The sequence below is a fragment of the Amblyomma americanum genome, chromosome 9, assembly GCF_052857255.1.
Source record: "Amblyomma americanum isolate KBUSLIRL-KWMA chromosome 9, ASM5285725v1, whole genome shotgun sequence".
Lineage (NCBI taxonomy): Eukaryota > Metazoa > Arthropoda > Arachnida > Ixodida > Ixodidae > Amblyomma > Amblyomma americanum.
Genome location: NC_135505.1, coordinates 70155740 through 70177011, shown reverse-complemented (window position 1 = coordinate 70177011; position 21272 = coordinate 70155740). Strand labels below are relative to the sequence as shown.

The 21272-nt window shown below is 47.1% G+C and overlaps 1 protein-coding gene across 1 annotated transcript in view; it reads left to right on the top strand.

The window, feature by feature from the left end:
* LOC144104293 (uncharacterized) overlaps positions 1–21272 on the top strand; it is a 107726-nt gene that overhangs the window by 55405 nt on the left and 31049 nt on the right. Inside the window, exon 4 of the mRNA XM_077637193.1 lies at positions 14329–14521. Within this exon, the coding sequence (XP_077493319.1) occupies positions 14329–14521 (193 nt within the window). The remainder of the gene's footprint in view (positions 1–14328; positions 14522–21272) is intronic.

Sequence of the window (21272 nt, the reverse complement as noted above, 5' to 3'; positions counted from 1 at the left end):
TTCGTGCCACGTCTTGATGGCGTCTTCCAGGGCAAAATAAACACTGCGTAGCTAGCGGTCCTCGTCCCACAAATTAAACGTAGCGATCCAGTCGTAGCTGGCCAACCAGTCTTCAACGTCTTCGAACTTGTTGCCATGGAGCGACGCGGGAGTGCGAGGCTCATGAAGAAGCAACGGTGAAGAACTGACAGCATACTGGATGATCTGGCTTGCCGCAGTGGATGTCATTGCTTGGGGTAGTGCCGCCAGGGGTCAAAACTCATAAACCAAACCTGCAAGTGGCGGCTTACCTTGTGTACACGTTTCGTGTAAACATGGTGTAGCTGGGCGTCTTAGGACGCATTCGGGAGCTCTTCGTACATCAAGAAAGTACCCAGAAACTGCTCCAAAATGTCAACGAAAGCCGGCAGAGAGGGCAGAAGGGCACACAAGGATTAGCGAAGCAAACATACCCAGTGAAGCAACACACAAGCCGGGGAAGACAAAGGAGACCAGCGGGTGCTGTCGCACAGCAAGGCGGCGTCAGCAAACGGCTAACGGTGTGGCAATATCTTCCAGTATTTTGACATAAGTTCTACACACTGACTGCGCAATGCCTGTACGACTGCTGAGGTTTCCATTGAGTCGAATGCTTTCTCGTTATCAATGATGGCTGCATATTTGGGGTTGGTTATATTCGGCGAATTTCTCTATCGCCTTATTGATAACGTGAGTATGATCTATTGTGCAATATCTTTCGGAAACTGTGCCTAATTATTTAGTTGATTAAAGTCTAAGGCTTGCCTGACTCTATTAGTGGTTACCTTGTATGCAATGGAGAGTAAGGTGATCAGTCTAATTTTTGAAGTCCTTGGCATCTCCTTTCTTATAAACTAAGGTAATGTTTGAGTACTTGCAATCTTCTCGTACGGTCGACGTCAAAAGGCATAGCGTATACAGGGTGGCTACATTTTCTAGCACAATGTCCCTCCCTCCTTCAACAAACCTGCTGTTACCTGATCCTCACCAGCTGCTTTTCCCCTTTGCATTGCTTCAAATGAACTTCAAGGGAGTAAACACTTCCTGCACCGACAGCACTTAACACACAGCAATTCTTGTTTTGGTCAAGTTCTGCAGCTATTGCAGCTTCCTGCCATAAGCCAGCCATGTGACCTACGGGCACTAACTTCTCCATGGACATTCTCACCTCTTGAAATCAAACGGTTCATGCCGGGTGTCACTGAGAAGAATGGCATGCAGCAGGTTGCTTTGCTACAAGCAGCTCTGATCTACTTAAGGGCACAGGGTAAGCCCTATACTTCCCATGCATTTTAGGCCATGTTGAGGTACATGTTTCTCACTAACTAATAACAGTAGCTTAATAATACATATATCATTGTTTGCCAAATTTTGTGCTCTTTTTACTGAACCAGAATATTTGAAATGTGTTGAAAATTCGATTTTTAATAAAATTGTCTCCGGTAGTACACAAATCTGGCCTTTCTTTGCGCATTTCAAGATTCATAACAGAATAACTGCTCAGTGAAATTGCTTAATTCTAGTTCAGTAGTTGGCAACACTTATGTAGATGATTGCAAAAAAAATCAGCCGTCTGTCTTGAAAGGCATTGGAAATAATGGTACCTTTGTAAGAAAAAACACTGTTTTGAGATAATAGAGCGTAAAGAGAAAAGAGATGTGAAAAACCATTTTTTTATTCGCAGAAACGCCTCCATAGTAATTGGTTTAATAGCCCCCTGCTTCGTAGTCACTGTCGCCATCATTGTTTCGCTTTTCGGCTTGTCGTTTTGACTGTCGGGCCTCTTTTGTAAGCTGTCGTGTTGCTCGGTCCACAAAGTACATGCGCTTATGGTCAGCTTCCCTCAGCCACTTGATGGTGTTGCTCCCTGGGTTCAATCCACACGCCTTCAACACGTTGGCCCGTGCGATGCTACCATCATTAAATGAAAGAACAGCATCCAGTGTTGCCATCCGTAGGGTCCGAAGCCTAACAGACACATTCTTTGGCGCGCGTTCCCAAACAACATGGTTGAACGACTCATTTGCATTTTGAGTTCGCCCATGCAGGCACTTCTCTAGGAGCTCAGCCTTCGATAGCTCCCTATAAATGGGTTTGATAGCCTCCAAGACAGATGCAGGCAAACTCTCCTTGTGGAAAAATGGCTTGCCCTCTGACTGACTTCTGTTGAAGGCACACCACGTATCAGGTCCCTTTGGGCAAAGTCCATGGCATGGGTCATCGTCTGTGGCGATAAGTGGAAGAAGGTTGCCAAAACAACCTTTCGCATTTCATCCAGGTTTCCTACATTTCTTCTGATGGCCAAACCATAGTACGTCTGGAGCTTGTCTATTACTGCATCAGTCAGTCGGCCTCGGCCCGAGAGGCTCTTTCCATCAGAGAGTTTTCCTGCTTTGTTTCCTTTTTTTAGCCTTCGTAACCTTGTGCCCATCCTTTTTTGCACGTGCCCTATGCACTCAACCTTGGATATTTCAACGGAATCACCATATGGCATTTGTGCCTTCACAGCCATAAAAGCCTTGCTGTCACCATCCCCAAGGTATTTGACGTATCGAACGCCGTGAAGCTCCTCACTCCTGCCGAAAATTTTCAGTGCTCCTGCGACTTCCATTCCACCGCTGGTGCCTTGGTAGTTGCTTTGGCACACCTCTCTATGAAGGGGGTCACTGTTTGTACCCTTGATGCTGCACTTTGGACAACGTTTAGACAAAACCTCCACATCCAGAACTTTCTCAGAGTCTACACTGGTCGCAGAGACTATGCCGTTATTGGAAGTATGGCCTCGCTTCTGCCAGCTTCCATCAAGAGCAACTGCGATGTCTTTATCCCCCTCATTCAGCTGCACAGCTTCGTCAGCTGCCCTTTTCATCGACTCCTGAGCAGCAGCTTCGATGCGACCTAGAAGCTCTTGATTGTATTTCGCAAACTTTGTCGGCGGCTTAGGAAGGTTTAGCATAGCACAGAGTATATTTCCTGCAGCCATTCCCTTACCAATGGACCTCAAGGCATACACTAACCTGAGGTTGGCTTCATAGAGGCCAGAAGTAGTTTTCTTCGACGTCTCAAATCGTTGTGCGGCACTACACACTTCACAGTTCAAACTGTAAACGCTTGCAACACCTACCCGTTTTGTCACAATTTCGATGAGCTCAACACTTCCACCGCACTCTCTGCACACACAAATCTGTGTAATTGCGGCACAAATGCCGTCCATGTCCATTAAGGCATATTCGCTGCTGCTCTGTAGCACATCCTCTTCCTGGAAGCGCAGAAAAAATCTTGAAAGCTTCGATGTCGAGGAGCTGGCGCGTTGGGCGTTCGGGATCTCATTCGGTCGTGGACATCCTTTTGCTTTTTCACGATGAGCGTAGCGGTTGCCGTGAAATTCACGCCTGACGAAGGCCTTCTTTGCCCTGGGCATCTCAACTTATCAGCAGCAACCAACACCGGCACAATTTACAATACTGATCGAAAGGGATAGCACTCGGACGCAGCTGCATGAAGGTTGCAGAAACGTGGAAAAAACGTGCAAAGCGTCTCAGGATTGTCTTGGCTAAAAAAGAGGAGCTGTACAATAGTTGCCAGGCAATTTTTTATATGTAGCTGATTTTAGACAAGTTTTGAAATCAGGTGGTGGACATTTTGGTTGAAAAAATTGACGTTAATCCTGTAAGTGGGCGTGGCCGCTCACTATTTGGTTTCGGAAAAAGCGTTTTTCAGCCGTAAATATGGCTTTCTGAGGAAAGTGCGATCATGGAACATGTGTAGAAAGAATTGAACTTCTAAAATTCCAAAAGAAAAAAAAACGATTTTTTTTCTAATTTTACCTTACCCTGTGCCCTTAAGTGAGTACTATTCGCAAGACACAGATATCTGCACTGATGGCTCAACTTCTTACGACTTCTCACTATGAGGGCTTTATTTACACTCATAAGGCCAAATGCCTTCATGGCTCCCTCAGCGTAGGGCATCCTCCACCACAGCAGAGCTATACGGAATGAAAGAAGTTGTCTGCTATATCTTGCACCGTAACCCATGGCGCTGGCAAATATTCACAGACTCTCAAGGAGCTCTAGAAACCTGGTCGAACGTGCTGAAGAAAACAAATCACCAGCGAATTTAGTGTGAGATAGCATACTTGCACCACTTGCCTTTTGCTGAAGACCACTAAATAATTTTCGATGTTTTCCAGCTCACTATCGCATCCTGGCTAACGAGGAGATCACGAAAAATAGTGCAGGAATGATTGAATACGTATTGAGTGAAAAGTGCACGAAATGATGCACTGAAAATTTCAGTTGCATCGTTTAAGGTTAACTTAACATCTCGGTAGCTCGACACACAATATCTGTATTGGATGGAATGCTGCAACCTAGAAATGTAGGGCATTTGGAGAAATATCTTTTTTTAAATTGAGAATAACGGTAAGGTTATATACGCGCCAATAAAACCATCAAAAATGTTCACAGTTCCTAATACATTGGCCCAGAGTGGCGGTTACCATTGTTGACCAGCAGCGTACCAATTTTTAATATGGCACATCAGCAAAGAAAGGGTGTGCAAAAACCCAAGTAATGTGCGGCGCGCGACTGTGCGCGACAAGCGGACGACGGATACATCGCCTCCTTCCCATGTGGGCCCGATTCTGGAGCTGTCCGTGTGCGAACCAGATGCCATGCGAACACCCCGCGCACCCGCTGGGTTCGTTGTCCCTTTGTTAGGGAGATAACTCGCGCTCCAAACGCTGTGAACATAAATTCATGATGAATTTGCGCTACCGTTTATGATTCGTGTCCGCTGGGAAGAATACGATGTTTCACCGCTTTTGATTACATTTCTAGCTATATATTTCCTGTGTTTAATTTATTTTTAATTTTGACAACTGAATTTTTAGTGTTTGTAGGCCATCTGCTTTGCGGTACATTTTACGTTCAAGTATTTCCTAAAACAAGCCACATGGGAGGGGCGTTGTTTTGCTGGTTCGTTCTCTGAAGAATGTACCATCATAATTTATTTCTGGTTATTAAAGCTTACTTATTGAACAGTGATATATCATCATGATACGCATCACGTTGTGTTTAAAATCAGTGGACTTGAGTCAAGACGACTATTTACACTTTGTGGTGCGCGAAGAAACTCTTTTGCAGTATGTTTAGGTTTTGAATATTTTCCTGCTTTGGAAGGATCTTGCCAAACTGAGAGCACCTTAAGCTTGAGGAAAGTCGAATGTTATAAAAGTGCAAGCATAACTTTTCATGGCAGCAAATTGAGGTTGCGATATGTGAGGTCGGTAGCCTGAGACAGTTTGGTTCTGAGATAGTTGATATGGTGATCCCAGAATAGCGTCTGTTGAAAAACTTGAAACACCTTCGATCAAAATAAGGTGCAAGGTTACATTTCTGTTCAAAGCTTTATTTATTCCCTTTCGTATGAACAAAATGCATTCAGTCTTGGAGATACTGACGCTCAAGCAGTTTTTTTCACCAAGCAGTGGGGATTGTGTGTAGTGAAATAATTTTTCAATATTTGTTCCTGTTTAAAAAATTCTCGTGCCGTTGAAATATATAATAAATCGTGCAGAAGGGGAAATGTCTGTAATATCATTTAGAAGATAGGTAGATAAAGAGGAGGAGGGAAAGGCAGGGATGTTAACCAGAAAGGGGTTCCGGTTGTCTACCCTGCACTGGGGAAGAGGGAATAGGGGACTAAAGGGAGGAAGAGAGAAGGGAAAAAGGCATAGCACACGCACGCACAACGCTGTCACAATTTGTCGCTCAATCCAGTCGCTCTCAAATAGGCAAAGAGTGCCTCGTATGCCTTGTGGGCAATCGACTGCTGTGGTCACGGACCGAGGATCTTTTGCTCTGTTAATGGTCGAGGATCGAGGTGGTCCAGGGCACAACACAGTGTATTTCTTGCACTCGCAAATGCAGGGCACTCACAGAGAAGAGAAGCGATGGTTTCCTCACAACCACAGCTCTCACAGGCAGGGCTGTCGGCCATCCCCACCCGGAAAGCATAGTAATTAGTAAATGCAACACCGATCCTTAAACGGCATAACAGTGTTCAGTCGCGACGTTCTAAGTTACGTGGAAGACGAAGGCGCAGTTCTGGGTCCAGTGCCTTGAGGCGGAGGTTGCAAAACTCTCCCGTGTTCCACGCTGAAAGTGTGAGCTCCAGCGCCAAAGGGCGAAGCCCACACGCAGCGTCAGGTCTCGATATTGGGATCCTCACTGGAAGTCCGTCGTTGTGAGCAGAACGCGCAGCCGCATGGGCCTGGTGATTACCGTTAATACCACAGTGTCCTGGCAGCCATTGCAAAATGATGTCATGACCTTTGGAAACGGTGCCGTGGTACAGTAGACGGATCTCAGCAACAAGTTGCTCCTACGACCCGCGGCGTAGCGCAGCTTGCAGGGCTTGAAGGGCTGCTTTAGAGTCGGTGAAAACCGACCAGTCATGTGGAGGTTCTTGACTAATGAACTCTACCGCAGCCCATAAGGCTGCGAGTTCCGCACCAGTTGAAGATGTAGGATGGGTCGTCTTTGCATTCATGAAGATGGATCTGGCCGGTATCACCACCCACGCCGCAGAAATGGTCGAGTGAACTGATCCATCTGTGTAAATATGCATGCGGCGACTGTGGTAAGAATGCAGGTGATTCAATGTCAGTTGTTTGAGAGCGGGCAGTGATACACCAGCTTGCTTTGTAATGCCAGGAATATAGAAGTGAACCCGAGGTTCATGAACACTCCATAAGGGTGAGCTCGGTCTTGACGCAGGGGTGAACTGCGATGGAAGAAATGCGCGATGGGCTTCAATGACCTTGGGTAATGCAGTACGCGGCCTAATTATTGGGAGTGTTGCGAGGTGATGACAGGGAATCCATGTGAGGTGCCGAATATGTGTTTTCATGCTGTCAACAGCAATGTATGCAGTAACAGGATGTTCCCGGGCAACAAGAACAGTTGCTGCTGTTGATGCACCTTTATGCAGTCCAAGACAGATACAGAGAGCCTGCGCTTGCACACTTTGAAGAGTCTTGATATTTGTTTTTCTAATGGAACTGAATATCGGAAGACTGTACCGCATGTAGCCCAGAAATAGGGAACGGTACAGTTGTAGCATCGAGCGCACTGATGCGCCCGAAGACTTTCCCCCGAGGAAGGAGAGGACGTGGACAATCGAAATTAGTCTCTTTCTCAAGCCGTAGATATGTGGACTCCACGAGAGGTTCTTGTCGATCACAACACCAAGCAATCTGTGGCTTCTCTCATAGGGAATGGCTTCGCCACTGATGCGAATGGTGTAACGTGACATTACTTTGCGTGTGAACGCCACAAGTGAACATTTTTCCGTCGAAATGTTCAGGCCCTGCAAGCGAAGATAAGATGTCAATATCGATGCCGCTTTTTGAAGTCTTGCACGAACTTGAGGACGGGTCACCCCTGATGCCCAAATACAGATGTCGTCTGCATATACCGAGATCACAGCAGATTGTCGCAATACGTCGACCAGGCCGATAAGAGCAAGGTTGAAGAGAACTGGGCTCAGCACTCCACCCTGAGGGACTCCGCGCGAATTTTGGTGTAAGGACGTTGGTCCGTCCGCAGTCAGGACAAAAAACGACCTCTCTGATAAATAGCTGCGTATCCAGCTGAACGTGCGGTCTCCGATCCCAGCAGCTTCCATTGCGTCCAAAATGGCCTGATGCGTTACGTTGTCGTACGCGCCCAAAACAGTGCCACGGTCAATCTTTTCAAACTTTTGCTGTGGTGCACAGACGTTACAAGGTCAACCAAGTTGTCGATAGAAGAGCGGCCCCGTCGGAACCCAGACATGAAGGTTGGATAAATCTGATATCGCTCCAAGTACCATTCCACGCGTGTGAGCAGCATTCTTTCCATGACTTTGCCGACGCAGCTGGCGAGTGCAATTGGACGGTATGATGAAAGGTCGAGCGGTGATTTCCCCGGCTTAAGAAGTGGAACCAGACGACTGGTCTTCCAATCATGAGGAACTATGCCAGCAGTCCATGACTTGTTATAAGTGCCCAAAAGAGCCCGTCGAGCTTCTTGGCCAAGGTTGGCAAGTGCGGAGTACGTCACACCATCGGGCCCTGGTGATGATGACCTTCTACAACAAGCCAGCGCAGCATCAAGTTCTTCCGTGGAGAATAGTGCATCCATCCGAGAATCCCGTGAAGGTGGAACATTGTTGCAGTGCAGCGTTGAGCCTGGATTCAGAGGGCCTGTTATTGTTGCGCAGAAATCTTCAGCTACCTCAACCACACTGCGGCTTTGGTGGAGCGCTACGGATTTGAACGGGTAGCGCTGTATAGGGTACGTGCGAAGACCCCGAATTACACTCCAAACGCGTGACAAAGGCTTCCGTGGATCAAGTGTTTGCCAAAGTGTCCTCCACCGTTGTGTTTGCAGTGCCTGAATTCTGCGCTGAATCTTCTTCTGTATGCGCCTAGCATCTCTTCGGTCTAGGCGCGACTTTGTGCGTAGGTATCTGCGCTCTGCCCTGCGTCGTTGTGATTGCAGTCGCTGCAATTCGAAGTCAAAATCGGTGTAGTTAGCGACAGGGTTAAAGGGGCAAGTGGCGTGTTCCATGGCCTTCTTAATTTTTTGTTCAAGACCGGTAGAGAAGCCCTCTGCACAAGCAGCCTCCATAAGTAATTTAAAAACTGTCCAGTCAATGCACTGCCTACACGTGGCTGGGGAAAATGTGGAATGGCCGGTAATAATCAGATAGGTTAGAATATGGTCGCTGCCATTGGTTTCTACATCCGAAAACCACCGGACGCTGTTGTTAAGGCACTTTGAAACGAAAGTCATTTCCAAGCAGCTGCTATAGGTCACCCCTCGTATATAGGTCGGGCTTCCGTCATTCAGGCACTGGAGGTCATGGTCAGAGGCAAAGGACACAAGCTGTCTTCCCCTAACGTCCATCCTATGCCTCCCCACATGGTGTGATGAGCATTGAAGTCACCCATAATAACCCATGGAGCAGGTGTAGCTGCCATCAAACCACTCAACCTTCTGGCGTCGAAACGACTTGATGGCGCGAAGTACACCGCCAGTAGCGTAAACGTCAGGTCACGGCTCTTCACTGTCAGGCAGACGTACTGATTGTCTTCGTTCGGAGGAACTGAATGTTGCACATATGTAAGTTCACGTCGAATGTAGACGATGACTTTGCTGGATCTGTTGCACGTGGGTAATGAAAATGCGTCGTAACCGGATATTCGCAAAATTGTCGGGGTCTTCGGTTCACAAATCACAAGAATGGGGAAGTGATTCTCGTAGACGTAGTGCCGTAAATCGGAAATCCGGGACTGCAGCCCACGAGTATTCCATTGGAAAATGAAAGCTTGCTTGACTTTCTTTTGAAAAGACAGGTCCGAAGGAGCCATGATGCCGTCTACTGTAGAGCCGCAAGAACTGGATGTAGCGCGTCCAGCACTTGAAGTGCGCTATGTGCTGCTGGCGTGTGTAGGCTGGAAAGCAGAGCACGCATGGCATTCATTAGTGTCGTGAGCATTGCAATCACTTGCATATCTGGGCCATGGCCTTGACCGTGCCTGTTGGCTGGATCAGTCGTAGGCGCTGCACACTACCTTGAGTGCGCCAACGTCACTGACGCAGTAGGCGTAGAAGGCTTTGGCAGTGGTGGCCAACTTGCATCTGAGGCAGCAGGTCCAGCCTCACCAAACGCCGGGCTCCCTTGATTTGGTACGGTTTTTGGTGGAGGCAGACAAGCTGCAGTTGGGTTTGGGGCATTATTGTCAAATGTGACTGCTTTCTTTGACGACCTTCGGCGGCGCGAACGACGTCGTCGCACCTTTGAGCCGGCTTGTTTGTGCATAGAATGGTCTCGCACCATTGGCTTCAGTACCGCCCGCTCGGTCTTTAGACGGGGGCAGTCTTTCGAGGAAGAGTCATGAGGGCCGTGGCAGTTGGCGCACTTCAAGGTAGTCGCGCGACAAACATCACCGCTGTGTGACTCGGAGCATCGCGGGCACACGATGGAGTTGATGCAGACGCCGCTCACGTGGCCGATCCTCATGCACTTCCTGCATTGAAGTGGCTTAGGCACAAAAAGGTCGATCTAGATGACGAAAGTGCCCAACCTTTACGTACGATGGTGTGCAGTCACCCTTGAAGGTCAGCTTGATGCATGGAGATCTGCCTAACCGCTGAACATGAATGATGGAAATGCCGTCGGTTGCCGGATTGATCAACATGGGTAAATCTGCATCACAGATGGCGATATTGACGTTGTAGATTACGCCAGCCGTAGTGCTGCTGTCCTGGTGAATAAGGGGGCGTACACTGATGTTGCCGAGTTTTGTGATTGCGGTTAAATTCTCTAGTGAACTTCGCTCCCCCAGATCAATGGCAATGACGTTTTTGAACGGGTTGATTCTGACATCTTTTATGCCTCCCGGTACAAGGCTCTCCAGATAAATAGAGATGGCTTGCCTTTTCAGTAGGTTCAAGTTGTCCGTTGAGTTCAACGGCATAAACAAGGCTGTATGCGCTGAGGAACTTCGCGCCGTGATGATCGTTGGCGTTCTTGATCAAGACACAGTTGACGTGCTCGATGAGGACGATTCGGCTTGTCTACGCAGTCTGCGCTTGGCCTTCTTGCCAACAACCGGTATGAAACCGTCGTCGGCCGAGGACGAGGAGTCTTCACTTGGCACCGAGTTCACAACAGTGCCCTGGCTGCTCGAGTCACTCTGGCGGTGCAGGCGCTTCCTCTAGGCGGCTGCTGCCGACCCACCGGGTTCCAATAGAGGCACAGCAGCCTCCAATTCCATCGCCGTGGAAAAAAGGGAGCGGCGCCTCCCTGAATATAGCACAAATTACCAAAAAACTGCACAGACGTGAAGAAGAATGGGCCTAAAATACTGCCCTGCAGTGATTCAATAAACACCTGCAATTGTTCTAAGAGAAAGTCACCTTTTTTAACCATTTGCTTTCTCTGTCCCTACTAAGATTGCATTAACGTTAAAGCTTTCCCACGAAAACCATATCGCTCACATTTACCTAGTAATTCAAAATAATATGACCGAACACTGTCGAAATGTCTGGAAATAGTCCGAATAGAAAAACACTTTATTCAAAATGCGTTAAAATATGTTCATTTAGTGTCAGAAGACGAAATTCTGTAGCTATACCTTTCAGAAAGTGAAACTTAGAAATAACTATTAGCTTTTGTTTCTGGACTAAATTGCGAAAGCGGCCTAATAAAGCTTTGTCCTGGTGATTTATATAAACAAGGTAAAATATACATCGGTCGGTAATTGTTCACGTCTTTTTTGTTCATCTCTTTATAAACAACGGTTACTCGTGCAAACTACATTTTGCTGCGAAACTTACCTTGACTAAAACGAAGGTTAAATATACGTGTTATTACTGGTACACAGAGGTCAGCAACATGTCATATTACATTTAAAAGCGTCGACGTCTCTGGTGCTGTTCTTACATATCATCTCTAATATTTTACTTTCTTCATCCTCGCTTGCCGAGTTATGAACAATTGTCGCTCTATGCAGAGTTGCTTTTCCAGATTGCTGTGAACGAAATCTGGTCGCTTAAGATTGAAGGAATGTTTATTAAACGCATCTGATATTGGGTTTTTAGTTAGGTTGGCGCCATTTATATACATTTCTTCAATTACATTTTTTGAGGCCTGATAATTCAAAGCTGAAGTTATCCGCTTGCCTGCGACCTCTGAGGATCAAGGTTTAAAATACAGAAAACCTGCCAAATATTCATGTCGTGCTTCTGTGAAGTCCTTGCTAAAACTATTTCAATAAAGTTTTAAATCTTTGCATTTATTAATATCTCTGTTTTAATTAAAATATTTTATTGATAAGTTTTATATTGTGTTCTTGTACTCAGTTCAGTTTCGACCAAAGTTTTCAGAATCTTTCTCTTTTGTGTAATAAGTAGTTCAAGAAAAGCAGCTACATGTATAAGCTGCGATAATTCGACAAACATTATCTATCATAAGCTACGTTGACATCATCAATTTCTATGACCCTCTTTCAAGATGCTTCTATTTTTTTCAATTATTACTGCGGGCCGAAAATACAAAACTACATTTTCTAATTCTCAGCTCTGGCTTCCTTCATGCATCAATCCTTCTTGAGCAGATTTTGTGTACTTCTGTGAGGTACTTCTTTGCCTTTTTTATTTATTTTTTGAACAGCAATGAAGAAGCCTCAACTATAAGCCATATCATTCGGTCTTGCAGTTTGCGACTAGGTTTCGGTCCTCACTATAAAATCAATTTTTTGGGGGCAAAACTTATATTTCGGCAACGATTCCCCATATTAAAAGCGCAGGTCGCACTAGTTTGGGGACATGTGCAAACATCTTTTTGTTCTTCGAGTGAACCGGCCTTACTGGCTCATTGTTGAGTGCAAAAAACGCAAACCACAACCATATGATTGCCCGCACCTTTTTTTAAGTTTATTTAAAGAAGGATTCCTTATTTTAAAAGCTATGAAAATTTAAGATAAGCGTTTTATAAGTGCGATTCTAAGATAAACTGCCATAAAATACTTTTAAAGTGCGGAAAAAGTTTTATTTTTATTAGCCAGTCGTATAGGAGCGATGTGAAAAAGCAAACGCGTTCTCTGTTCCACTTCTTCAAAGACGCTTAGGCGCAAAAATATACTTCCAAGTTATTTGCTGACAATTTTTTATAGCACTAAGAGACGGTGGGTCTTTTTAACACCGTATTCAGTAAAGTTAATAAAACAACATATGGTCTGTGTTTGGCCTTGATTTTATAATTTAAAACTGTACAGTGCAGTAGATCTTTAATATAAGAATACCAGAAAATAACGGTCTTGCATGTACATTGATTAAAAAATCTGAGTTTTTTTTTTAAATCTTGTCAAAGTTCGCCTTTCCTCGAAATTTTCTGTTTGCTTCTTTTAGAAAAGGTTGCGATAAAGATTGGATCGTGTATATTGGCCATGGCAGCAAGTCAATTGATTATAAAAATAAATCATGTAGCATATTTTATTATTTTGCTGCCAGCAATAAATTGAACAGTCTGGCAAATGTTCGTGGCAAATGTGGCAAAGACTTCCAGAGCATAATGGCTGCAGTGAAACAACATATCACAGGAATACAGTGTGCAATCCTAACGCCCCACGGGAATATGAAATACACTGCCTCGAAAGACAGAGTAGACCGTGATAGAAAGTGAGATCCCAAAATTTGTGGAAGTTCTCCCTTAAATGTGTGACGCGACCACTTTAATGCACCTCTAAGTGGTCTGGGTCCTCTTTCTCTATCACTTCATCGACAGAGATACTGTTATTTTTCACGAATATAGTTTTATTTTTAATTTCCTGTTATTCTTTTCTTTTTTTACTCAAAGAGGCCCTATGTTCCTCTGTAGTCGTGTAGTAGCGAATGCGGATGACTTCCCGGGGAAGCGGTTTGAGTTCCGACTCGAATATTTTTCCTTCCAGTGGAACTGCTCATATTTTTCCCGGAACACTATCTAAGGGTAGTGGAATGATGTTGATACCCTGCACACTAAATAGGAATTCGGTAATGAAATTGTAACTGCTTCACTGTGTGATCGATGTTGGATGTTCAGTCACCCCCGCTTGGTCATATGGTTGTGACGTCATGATCCACTCGACCGATCTGAATTTTCTTGTCGCAACGCCGACACCGGGTTTACAGCTTAGAGGGATGGTTAACGCTGTCGCCTTAACGTGTAACCAACATGTACGATTCGAAAAAGCAGGTGAATAATCGTTTTTCAACGATCCATCAATTGCAATCACGAAAAGAGAGAACAATATATTCGCAATAGAGTGGCTAAGAAACGAGGAAGATAAAACCGGTGGATGGCGCGCACGACATTACGTGTGATCCTGGCATTCGACAGATTTGAAGATCTCTCTTCGAATAGTAATCAACAGCGCTTAGTTTCTGCTGGTGGTGTGCTCCTATTTATCCATTTTTTCTTCTCTCCTCGGTGTCTGTCTGTGTCTTACAAGATAAGAGCAAAGATTGCAGACCTTTTTACGAGAAAAATCTTTCATCGCAGTGACACTGGTGGTACTTGAATGTAATATGGTGAGTTTCTCTCAAGAGTAACAAGCCCAGTGTCGAGTAGTAAAGAATTTAGGTCGGAGCAGTCCTAAATATGCATTTGAAGAGTTAAAATTTCGCAGAGATGGTTAGCTTTTGTCTGAAGCATATAGCTGCATGGTTGCCGACACCTGTGAAAGAAGGATTTCCTGTAATTTGCATTTTTCAGCCCATGGACCAAAGTGCAGATCTACTACGACGACAAATGGCACCTAAGTTCTGAACTTAACAATGGTGCTGGCGTTTATACTCATAAACTTGGTTTTTGGAAAGCATCCCAAACTGTCAACTGGAATGTCTCCGTAAAAGTCGGGACCTACTTTTCCCTGGGTGTTCGAGTCAGCGGCGGAAAAACCCTTAAAGTAAGTGTTTGCACTCAGCTGCAAATGACCTGTTTTCTTTTCGTGAAATATATGCCGTCTCAACTGTAACGACATTTGTAATGCAAATATAAATTTCTTCGCTGCCTATGATGAATACATATTCAAGAGAAAAAACTGCGAAAAAAGGCGCAGGACCAGGAAACGCCACACAAAGACTGTCGACGGACTTTCAGTTGATTTATCTTTGGTTCCACCACGTATTTAAAGCCACTAGTTGCGCAAACACACTTGCCAGCCACATACATCAAAGTCCGGACGTCAATACAGCCCAGAAAAAAATACCACTCTTTGTCAATGATAATAACAGACGGGTCGATTATGCAAACACGTTCGTAGTTTTTTTTTATTAGAAACGCTTCTTACAGTTCGCGCTAGTGCCTGGACTTTCCGCGGCCGATAATGGTAGTGTTGTTAAGTAAAGTTGAGCAGTTGTGGCACTCTTTGACATATTTGGCTAGGTTCCTTCCTTTACCAGGATGCAGCGTTCTGCCGTGTTCTCCGCGTCGCTCGTTCAAGCACTGCCCCGTCTGCCCTGTGTAAATTTTTCCACAAAAATTTGTGCTAGAATGTACTACTCCCCCAGCACACTTCGTAAACTTTGATTGGTGCTTTGTTTTGCTGGAATTTTCTCGCTGACAGCCGGAGATGCGGACACACACAGTGAAGTGATTAACGGGGCCGAAAACACCCAATTCACACCAAATTTCTGGGAAACCTTTTTCAGCCCACGCGAAATTCCATGCTAGTAGGAGATCACCTGAAAGTGTCTTGTCCTATCGGTTGGGTGATCGGTTTTCGCAGGAGGCTTCCTTATTTTTTCCCCGAAATTTTAGCGACCATGCGACCATTAGGAGAAAAAATGAAGAATCCTCCTGCCAATAACGATCACCCAACAGATAGTACAAGAAGCCTTGAGGTGAACCACTACTATCATAGAACTCTGGAATCTAGTGTCGCCGCTGAACTGCAACCCCGCGATTTCCCGAACATTTCTCCTCTGTTCCTGGCCCGGGAGATTGGTGCCGCGCTTACAGTGCCTAGAATATACCAGTATATTCTAGGCACTGTAGCGCTATTGCGAACATCGTCATCTCCTAGCCCGTTGCAAGACCCGGAGACACCGAGCGATCGTCCCGATCGCGTGGCCCAAGATAATGCCACTGGTGATGAAAAGTACGGCGAGACGATGGGTATGACAGAAAGTTGAGCCAATAAAGAAGATGAAGAGCTTGCTTTCACAACGAAAGAGTTCTCATGTGAGGAACGCATGAACCAGAGCCCAAGAATACTAAGCAGGCAGCCACAGCAAATGCAGAGTAGCGCAAAAGGCGAACACGCGCGCAGTGAGGGGACAGGGAACGTTCACCAAACCTCCCTCGACCTCAAGAAGGTAACCAATAGGTTTTGGACATATGGGGAACCAAGTTCCACCCCGCACTCACACTCGGTGAATGCAGCGTTTCTAATGGCTAACCGCGAAGGGATCCGTGCTCGAGGAAATAAGGGGAGGGACGACAAAGCGTGAACACTCATAATTTATTTACTACACCTTCAATTAATACACAGAGGGGACCAGCAAGCTACAGAGCATCAACGAGGCATTCCTTGGAAGTAGAAGGCTACGTAAGAAGGGCTTCCGACTTACCGGCTGGAGAAGGGGTGCCACTTCTGAGGTATCGGCGGCCAAAGCTTGGCATATGCCGACAATTACGGCCGAATTTTCCAATGCGCTCCGCATTGTTGCGGCAGAGCCTTCCCCGGGCATTTGCTGGGGAAGGTGACAGAGCGCATGTCCGCTGCGCTCAGTTCGCTACGTGGAACCAACTGGCCTCCGGCAAGGCACGACGGATTTCATGCGCCTGTCGCGGAAGGTGACGAGAGGGTGCGGCTGCAATCGCTCGTGATGCTGGCCGGAACTCAGGCTGCCCGGAGTTCAGTGTCAACTTTCGAGGTGACGCTCCCGTCGCTGCTTCCCCTTCCCCCATGAGGGAGAATTCCCTCCTCGCCCAGCCGGTGCTGTCCCGACGCACAGGGGAAACAGGTTTCCCACAAGGGACGGTGTAGATGTGGCTTTCAGCTCCGCGAAATCGCGCCGGCCTTTACTAACGCACAGCAGGGAAAAAGATAAAGTGCAAGAGTGCGGTGTAAAACAAAACCATCACGTAGCCTGCAAGAAAGGAGTCGCCTACGAGTTCAAGCTTACATACGGCAAGGTATACGTCGGGCATGCAAACCGCACGTTCTCTTAATGATCGGCTGCGTGAAGAGTTCACTAGCAAAAAAAAAGGTTCTCATCTTTCCGACTAGTCCCCAGCTTGCACGAAGGAGAATCGAGTAGCCTGCGGCCCTCGCCTATCGGCTTGCAAAGAGTTACTGAGAGCCGCGTGAAAACAGAACAAGAGCTAGTAGAAGCGTTTTATGTCAAGAACCGTGGGGACAAATCTGTCAGTGATACCACTTCCCGGGAGGGAAATGGCGTTTCTTGGAACGTGTCTGTAAACGCGTGTAATGGTCCCTCTTCTTGATTTATATCCCGTTGGACAATCGGCCAATCTGTTTCACCTGTTCGCATGCCGGCCGCTTTTCCCGTAACTGCCACTGATGTTCGTCTTCACCTCCTCAACCTGGCTGATATTACGAAGGTCGTTCCAACAACGAACCCCCGGTCGAATTCTCATTCCCAGCTAAACTCAGAAAAGTAACAACAAAAATAAAGTGAAATGAGAAAAAGCGTGCACCCGCTAAGCATCAACAGGATTAAGCCAATGAATATTGAATGAACAGGGCCCAAGCGGCCAAAAATTATTTTCGTAGAAAAAGGCAAGTAAAAAAAATTAAAATGTAGGCGGGGTAACTGAAACGATGTCCTAAGCGCGAAGCGAGCACAGCGGGGTGAAATATAAACACAACAGGTGTTTTGTTCGTGAAATTGATGTGAATACAAGAGTAACTCGCAAAAAGAAATGTGAAATATGAGAATGATGTGATGAGATTGGTAGGTAGGAGATGGGACAAGAAGAACATGTTGAAAATCTGCAATATCAAAGACAGAAGAGACGAAGGAGGAAAAAAATACCAAATATCAGAAAAATATAAATTAGGGTTTGCCCTTACAAAATCAGAAGGCACAACACTCTTACTCCAATTCCCTCCCAAAAAGAAGAAAAAAATAAATGGAAAGAAACAAAGCAAATGAATTCAAAATAGAATAAAATAGGAAAGAAAAATTATAAACATGAAAATAGTTAAAAACAAATAAGTTAAAAGAACAAAGAGGAAAAAATTAAAACACATAACAGAACCGAAAAGAAGAAAAATATTAATAGATATAAATACACACCCGCGTACAAACGCAGATTTACACACACAAAACCATATACACGTGTCCCCCGAAATGGCGGACATTGAAGTGTCCACGTCGCGTGGCCGGAAGCCCCCCCCCCCCCCTCCCCCCCCCCCCCCCCCCCCCCTGAGGAGACACGAAACTACGGAATAGAGGAGCGCCTCTCGGACGCGCTCCGCGAAGAGGGTTGTGCGCACCGGAAACACGGCGCGCAACCGAAAAAGCCCCGAGTTCAGCCGGGATTTGGTCGGGTGAATTGCGCCCGTGGCGCGAGCTTTAAGTCCAAGTGAGTATGAATTAAACATGTAGACTATTGGGCTCGAGGTTTGGATGCGCGAACGTGGTCGGGAAGAGCCGGACACATCTGTGCCAGAATTTGAAGTAATATGGCCGATGATCGTCGATAATCCAACTATAGTGGCAGGGAGGACTGCCGCGCGTCGCTTTCCCCAGAAACTTACGGGAGCCACTCCAACAGGTGTTGAGTGATGGGACACTCAGTGGGATAATGTGGGACGTCACCGACAGGATGCCCACAGGGACACCCTGTCGATGGTGCCAGACCAAATCTATGAAAGTAGGCGGGAAATCAGCCATGACCGGTCAATAATGTCACAAGCGGGCGGTGTGTTTCAAGGATGCAGGTACACGTAATACATTCAGCACCCTGGCAAAAATGCCTGTGTCGGCATTATTTTCTCTCAACCACACCAACCATTTCGGCATGACAACTTCTCTAAAAGCGGCACGTAGCGTTGTCATAGAACTAACTGCCATTCGCACGTGAGACGAGCGACTGACACGCGATGCCCCAACATCGGTGACCCCATTCCCAACAACCCCCGAGTGAGCTGGCTCGTGAAAATTTTTCACAGGGCACCTCGTGATCATAGTGGACAAATAGTCCTCGAGAGAGGCAACCCGGAAGTCGGTTGTTCTGTAAGCGGATCCGTCTACAAGTACGCGTGACCCTGCCCGGGCAACTTCCGCACGTGCCTGAGCGCCTCTGTAAATGCAACCATATAAGCGCAATACGCACTCGAGGCGCCCTCAACACGAAAAGTGCCGACCACCCGAATGCGGCCCCGGGCCACGAAAACAACAAATGCGGCTCCCGCTGCACCGTCGGCGTAGACGTGAGCATGCACAGGCAGCCACGCCATCGCCACTACGGTGTCCACGCCCAACCGTATACGTGCAGGAAAGCAATCACCCGCACCGGGTGCTGGAGCGTGTCGTCGTATGGTTTCTCGACGTCGGTTGTAATAAACCGTCTCGCTCCAAAAGAGGCGTGGCGGCTGAGAGCAAAAAGCTACAACTCCGCGTTTAGCCGATCGAGGTCGAGCACAAGCGGCGGCGTGTGCAGAAGTGTCTGTAGCGCTCTCGGACTGGTCGTAGAATAGGACCCCGCCGACGCCAAAAGCAGAGCTTTCTGCACCGACAACAGGCGCGCGCGAAGACCTGAATGGGGACACTCAGTCCAAAGCACGGGCGACGCGTAGTCGAGGGTGGGCAGCATGACCTGGCGGTAAAGCGACTCCAAGCGGGAAGGCGCCGGCGGGCGTCTAAGCTGCAAGAAAGTGCTGATGTGCGCGGAGAGCTTCTCGGCACGCTCCTTGAGCCGCTCACCGTGGGCAATTGAGGAGACAGTGCATTCGAATATGACGCCTAACAACACGACGGTCGGCTTGAATGGCAAGCGCACGCCGTGAGAGCGAACTGCGGGCATTGTGCGTCACGTGCCACTCCTGGGAGGAGAAATGAGAACGCGCGCCATCTTCACCCGGCTGATGGTGAACCTCGCCACTTGCGGCCACGACGGTACTCGGCCGAGCGCGTCATCCGCCGAATACTATATCGCCTTTCTGCTGGCACCAGGCATAAAGGCGACGACGTCGTCCGCTTAAGCCTGGACCGAGACGCCCTGCGGCAGCTCCACCTCCGGCACACAACGCAGTACTACGTTCCACGGAAGGGGCAAGAGCGGGTAACCCTGCGGGCTGCCTTAGGTGGGACGCTGAACCGCGTCGCCCGCACAGAAGCGGTACACCACCTCTCAGCCGGATGGAAGTGGTCGGAGCCGTGCGTGGAGATTTCGCGCGCAGCCCCATTCGCCGAGCGTACGCAGCACTGGAGGGAGCCACACGCTGTGAAAAGGCCCCTGGAAATCTATCCTGACGAGCAGCACGTACAGGCTGGCATCCCTTAATGCTCGCAATTTTGTGACCAGCGCATGGAGGGCCTGTACCGCTCCCGCAGACTGGTGAAACCAAATTGCGCCTCGTGGTTCAGTCCATGACTAGCGAGAAAAGGATATAGCCGCCAATACAGCACAAGCTCCAGCACCTTTCCGAGCGCCGATTTCATGACGACCGGGTGGTAAGATGTAGTGGCAGCAGGAGCTCAGCCGGGGTTAGGCAAAAATTATTGCTCCCGCGCCTCCAGGAGCGGAGAAAATTACCCAGCTTTAATCTGGAAACAAAATAAATATAATTAAATTATTATGTCGTGGACAGATCTCGCCGACCATGCGCAGCTTGATCCCGTCTGGTCCCGACGCCGGACCCATTTTGACGATGGATGGATGGATGGATGGATGGATGGATGGATGGATGGACGGACGGACGGACGGACGGACGGACGGACGGACGGACGGTCGGATGGACGGACGGATGGATGGATGGACGGATGGATGGATGGATGGATGGATGGATGGATGGATGGATGGATGGATGGATGGATGGATGGATGGATGGATGGATGGATGGATGGATGGATGGATGGATGGGTGGATGGATGGATGGATGGATGGAACGCCCCCTTTGAAACGGGGCAGTGGTTGTTGCCACTATGCTGTTTCTTTTCTTTTATTTTTGTTTACTCTTCTGTAAGTTGTTAATACAATTCGCCATTTCCTTTAAAAAAACGTCTTCCTACATTTTAAAACTTATGTCACCTCACTGCTTTTGTGCCACCAATCCTCCAATCGCTTTTTGCTAATTTCCACCGCAGATTTATATACATGACTATTGTTATCTCTAAACCCTAAGGACTCAGGAAGAGTGACTGTGCCTGCATCGACGCCGGGATGGATACCATCGCATTTTAGGATGAGGTGTTCTATTATTTCTACAGATTTACCACATACAGCACATGTGTCATCTTCTTCGATAAATTTTTTTCTGTAGCTGCAAGTTCTAAGACACCCTGACCTGGCTTCAAATAGGAGGGCACTGCGTCTTGAGTTATCATAAAACGTTTCCTTCCTGATCTGCCTTTTCCAGCATCGATATAGTTCTACAATATGCTTCTTTTCCATTGAATCTATCCAATTTTTACCTTCGACGTTTTTAACCTGTCGTTTAATGCTCTTTCTTTCTCCTTCAT